This window comes from Carlito syrichta, unplaced genomic scaffold (genome assembly GCF_000164805.1).
Source record: "Carlito syrichta isolate Samal-C Ts95f unplaced genomic scaffold, Tarsius_syrichta-2.0.1 Scaffold308818, whole genome shotgun sequence".
Lineage (NCBI taxonomy): Eukaryota > Metazoa > Chordata > Mammalia > Primates > Tarsiidae > Carlito > Carlito syrichta.
This window is the reverse complement of record NW_007252914.1, coordinates 135,945-140,548: the sequence shown is the minus strand read 5'-3', so window position 1 is coordinate 140,548 and position 4,604 is coordinate 135,945. Positions and strand designations below refer to the sequence as shown.

The 4,604-nt window shown below is 49.3% G+C and overlaps 1 protein-coding gene across 1 annotated transcript in view; it reads right to left on the bottom strand.

Moving 5' to 3' along the window:
• SPTBN2 (spectrin beta, non-erythrocytic 2) overlaps nucleotides 1-4,604 on the bottom strand; it is a 54,440-nt gene that overhangs the window by 31,266 nt on the left and 18,570 nt on the right. Inside the window, exons 5-9 of the mRNA XM_008065882.2 lie at nucleotides 4,352-4,443; nucleotides 3,825-3,905; nucleotides 3,387-3,502; nucleotides 944-1,056; nucleotides 604-791 (exon numbers count right to left, since the gene is read on the bottom strand). Coding sequence (XP_008064073.1) covers nucleotides 604-791; nucleotides 944-1,056; nucleotides 3,387-3,502; nucleotides 3,825-3,905; nucleotides 4,352-4,443 — 590 coding nt within the window. The remainder of the gene's footprint in view (nucleotides 1-603; nucleotides 792-943; nucleotides 1,057-3,386; nucleotides 3,503-3,824; nucleotides 3,906-4,351; nucleotides 4,444-4,604) is intronic.

The window sequence follows — 4,604 nt, the reverse complement described above, 5'->3', positions numbered from 1 at the left end:
GGCGGGTCTCGAACCCGTGGGCTCAGGCAATCCACTCACCTCAGCCTCCCAAAGGCACGATGACAGCCTGAGCCACCGAGCTCGGCTGATTTTTTTTTTTTTTGAGTTGGAGTCTCACTCTATCACCCAAGCTGGAGGGCAGTGGCACGCCTCACAGCCACCGCAGCCTCAATCTGCTGGGCTCTGGCAATCCTTCTGCCTAGTCTTCCAAGTAGCTGGAACTACAGGCGAGCACTACCATGCCCAGCTAAATTTTTTTTAAATTTATTGTAGGGATGAGGTCTCACCAAGTTGCCCAGGCTAGTCTTGAACCTGTGGGCTCAGGCAATCCATTGGCCTCCCAAAGTGCTGGGACAACAGGCTAAGCCACCGAGCCCCGCCGAGCATGACTTTTAAAAATGACTAATCATTAAAATTTTACTTTGTAACAACTATGTCGTTTGAATGCTTTGGGTGCTTTGAGCTGGGGGCAATGAGCCCTCCTGCATTATGTTCTGCTAGATTTCCCTCCCAAAAGGCTGCCCTAATAATTTAGGCTTCCCTCGTGCAGTCACAGCTCAGGTCAGGCGTGTACCAGCAGGGCGGGGCCCAGGGGACACCTACTTGGGCGGCTTCTCCACGGTGCGGTAGGAATTGAAGGACTGCAACTGGTTCTGGACCCCACTCAAGGAATTAGCCAGCTGCCGGTCATTGAGGGTCACGATCGTTTGCTCAATCCACTGTAGCAGCTCAGAGGCCAAGGACTCGTACTTCTCCACCAGGCGCTCGGCCTCCATGGCATGGTCCAGCACCTGTGAGGCGGAAGATGGTGAGGTGGCAGTCCTGCTCACAGGGTCCCTGTCCTAGGCCTGCAGCTCTAGCCTGCCCCTGTGTTGGAGGAGTGAGACTCTCCGGGCCAGGCATCCTCCAGCCTTTTCACCAATGACTCCATGGTAAGGGGTACCTTGCCAATTCTTTTGCCTTCCACAGCCAGGGCCTTCATCTTAGAGAAATAGTGGTAGTATGTAGCCACGTAGGTAATGATTGACTTCTCATCCGGTTGATCCACATTCACGTCTGAGAAAAAGAACCAATACACTTGCAACTTGAATCACCCTAAACCCAAGGTCCTCCCAACCCTCCAAGGCTGACATCTTTCCAGCCCCTTTTATAGCAAAATGACTCAACCGCTCGAATGAAAAGGGCACCAAACAAAAACAAAAACACAAACCAAAAAACAATGCCCCTTTTTTTCTTTCTCCTGGAAACAAGAAGAGCCATCCAAACAGTACAAAACCCAAAAGCCCAAGTGTTCCCAGTGGAGAGCAAAATCATTTTTTACTCCAGTGGCTGCCCTAATAATTTAGGCTTTCCTCGTGCGGTCACAGCTCAGGTCAGGCGTGTACCAGTAGGGCGGGCCCCAGGGGACACCTACTTTTATTCCAGTGTTCCCAGTGGAGAGCAAAATCATTTGTTTGGGGGAAGAAAAGCAAGAAAAGAAATAGCATCCTCATTTAGGGATGGATCATGAGCTGTTAAGGTAAAAAAATGTTGAAGTCAACGGATCCAGTAACAGCAGGACGGAAGGTACGAACTAAGACTCCTAAACCTAAGATTGACCTTTAGAGGGCAGAGTGATAAGCCCAGTGAGCCCTGGCAACACAGCAGGGACAGAAGCCAGCTCTCAGCACTGTTTCCAGGCATGTCAAGTGTAGAACCAGGTACAAAATAAGAGCTCAGTGGCTGTTACTGATCTTATCAGCATTACCATCAGAACCACAGAAGCCAATTAGCAGGGTCAGCTGATCATAGGCCAGTTCTAGGTGAGACCTCAAGGTCATGTAGCTTAGCTTTTATTTTTTTGAGTCGAGGTGTCACTGTCGGCCAGACTGGAGTGCAGTGGCACAATCACAGTTTACCGCAGCCTCGACCTCTTGGGCTCAAGCGATCCTCCCGCCTTAGCCTCCCAAAGTGCTGGGATTACAGGCATGAGCCACCATGCCCAGACTGTGTAGCCTAAATTTTTTCTTTTTCTTTTTAAATAGAGAAGGGCCTCACTCTGTTGCCCAGGCTGGAGTGCAATGGCTATTCACCGGTGTGATCCTACTATACAGGTCAGCATGGAAGTTATGACCTGTTCCCTTTCTGGCCTGGGCTGGTTCACCCCTCCTTGAGTAACCTGGTAGTATCATCTTATTGACAATGAACTTAGTGCGAACAATGGACCAGCACAGTGCACTAAGCCCAGAGCTCCTGGCTCAAGAAATTCTCCTACTTAAGCCTCCCAAGTAGATGGGACTAGAGGCATGTGCCACCACAGCCAGCAACACATTGCTTAATTTGGAACCCTACAATTTTAGAATAAGAAGGACCCTTAGAGACCACGTAGATAAGTCCTCTTATTTTACAGATAAGAAAATGGAGCCATAGAGAGGCCAGGCACCTGACTCTAAGTCACAGAGTTCTTCTGTGCTTGGGCTAGGATACAGCCCACATCCCAGGGCTCTTTCTGCCACAGAGCAGCCTTTCTTCCTACCTACAGTTTTTTAAAAATTGAGATATAATTTTCACTCCATAAAACTCACTTTTTTAAGGTATGGAATTCAGTGGTTTTCTGTATATTCACAAAGTTGCACAACCATCACCACTAATTCCCATCTTCTTCTCTTTTCAAAGAAACCCTTGTACCCTGTTGATGGCTACTCCCTGTCTTCCTCTTTCTCATCCCCTGGCAACCACTAGTCTACCTTCTGTCTCTATCCTTCCATCATTTTTTTTTTAATTGGAGTCTCACTCTGTCACCCAGGCTGGAGTACAGTAGCACACTCACAGCCACTGCAGCCTCGACCTGCTGGGCTCAGGCGATCCTTCCATTTCAGCCTTTCAAGTAGCTGGAACTACAGGCACACACCACCATATCTGGCTAATTCTTTGATTTATTGTAGACATGAGGTCTCACCAAGCTGCCCAGGCTGGTTTCAAAGCCGTGAGCTCAGGCAATCCTCTCACCTTGGCCTCCCAAAGTGCTAGGATTATAGGCTTGAGCCACTGTGCCCAGCACCTTTTTTTTTTTTGAGTCAGAGTTTTACTCTGTTGCCCAGTTGCCCAGGCTGAAACACAGAGGCACGATCACAGCTTACCACAGCCTCAAACCCCTGGGCTCAGGTGATCCTTCCACCTCAGTCTACTAAGTAGCTGGGACTACAGGTACACACCACCATGCCAGATAGGTTTTTAATTTTATTTTTTGTAGAGATGAGGTCTCCCTATGTTTCCCAGGCTGATCTTGAACTTTGAACTCCTGGCTTCAAGCGATCCTCTCGCCTCGGCTTCCCAAAGTGCTAGGATTACAGGTGTGCGCCACCATGCCTGGCTCCCACCTCTTTTTCACCTAGCTCTGTTCCCACCTTCAGGATCCAACAACTTGGTAAGTCCCAGCTCCTTTTCAGCCAGATTAAAAGCATTCTGCAGATTGTAATGTGCATTACACTTCTTCAGGGACTCGAAATCCAGCAGGTCTGGCCTGGGTGGGGAAGGAAGATAAAAGAAATTAGAAACCTCTGAGATATTAAAGAGTAAATCCACTCCAATCTTCACCCCTGTCACCGACCCAATTTTGCCCAGAAGTAGGCACCCAAACCCATACCTGTTCCCAACCCCACCCTCCACCTCCCTTGCTTTCCACCCAGAGTTCTCTGTGCACCCCTCATTCTGGTTCTTCCCCGAACGCTCATTCCTTCAAATGGCTGTGCAGCTCATGCCATCACTTTGTGTACACATATGTGCACTCCGGCTCGTTAACCGATCTGGCAGCTTTGACACGCTTGCCAACCCCGTCTTCTCACCGGTGTTTATGCACAATGGCGTTGAAGGCCAGGCCATCTCTCCAGCTGGTGGTGAAGTTATGCACATTGACGTTGGGATACCTATCAACAGAGACCAGGAAGACAGTGAGTAGGGCCGAGCCCTGGTCTGTGACTCAAGGACAAGGACAGCCACCAGCTCCCAAACATTTTCATCTCCTCCCAAAAAAACCCTTGTACCCTGATGGGGATCACTCCCTGTCCTCTTCCTCATCCCCTGGCAACTACTAGTCTACCGCCTGTCTCTATCCTTCCACCATTTTTTATTTTTTTGAGCCAGAGATTCACTCTGTTGCCCAGACTGAAACACAGTGGCATGATCACAGCTCACCACAACCTCAACCTCCTGGACTCAGGTGATCCTTCCACTTTAGCCTCCTGAGTAGCTGGGATCACAAGTGCATACCACCATTCCCGGATCAGTTTTTGGTTCTGAGAACCAATCTTTCCTTTACTGCATGGCCTTGGGGCAGCTGACTGTCCATGGCCATCCCCGAGGGCAGCCTCACCCTGCAGTCTTCATTTGGCACCACAGCAGCAGGGCATCCTTGGCTGACTTCTTCTCCTTGTTGTCTTCTGTCTCTACACTGATGTCCTGGATCTAAGAGGGAAGCAAACAGGGCCCTCACTCCCTCCATAGGAGCTCCTGGTGTTATCAGAGACACTCAGATGAACGGCCGGAAACTGCTCTTCAGACTATTGTCAAAAGAGTGAACAGACATAGCCTGGAGCTCTTTGTTTTTTTTTTTTTTTTTTTTTTTT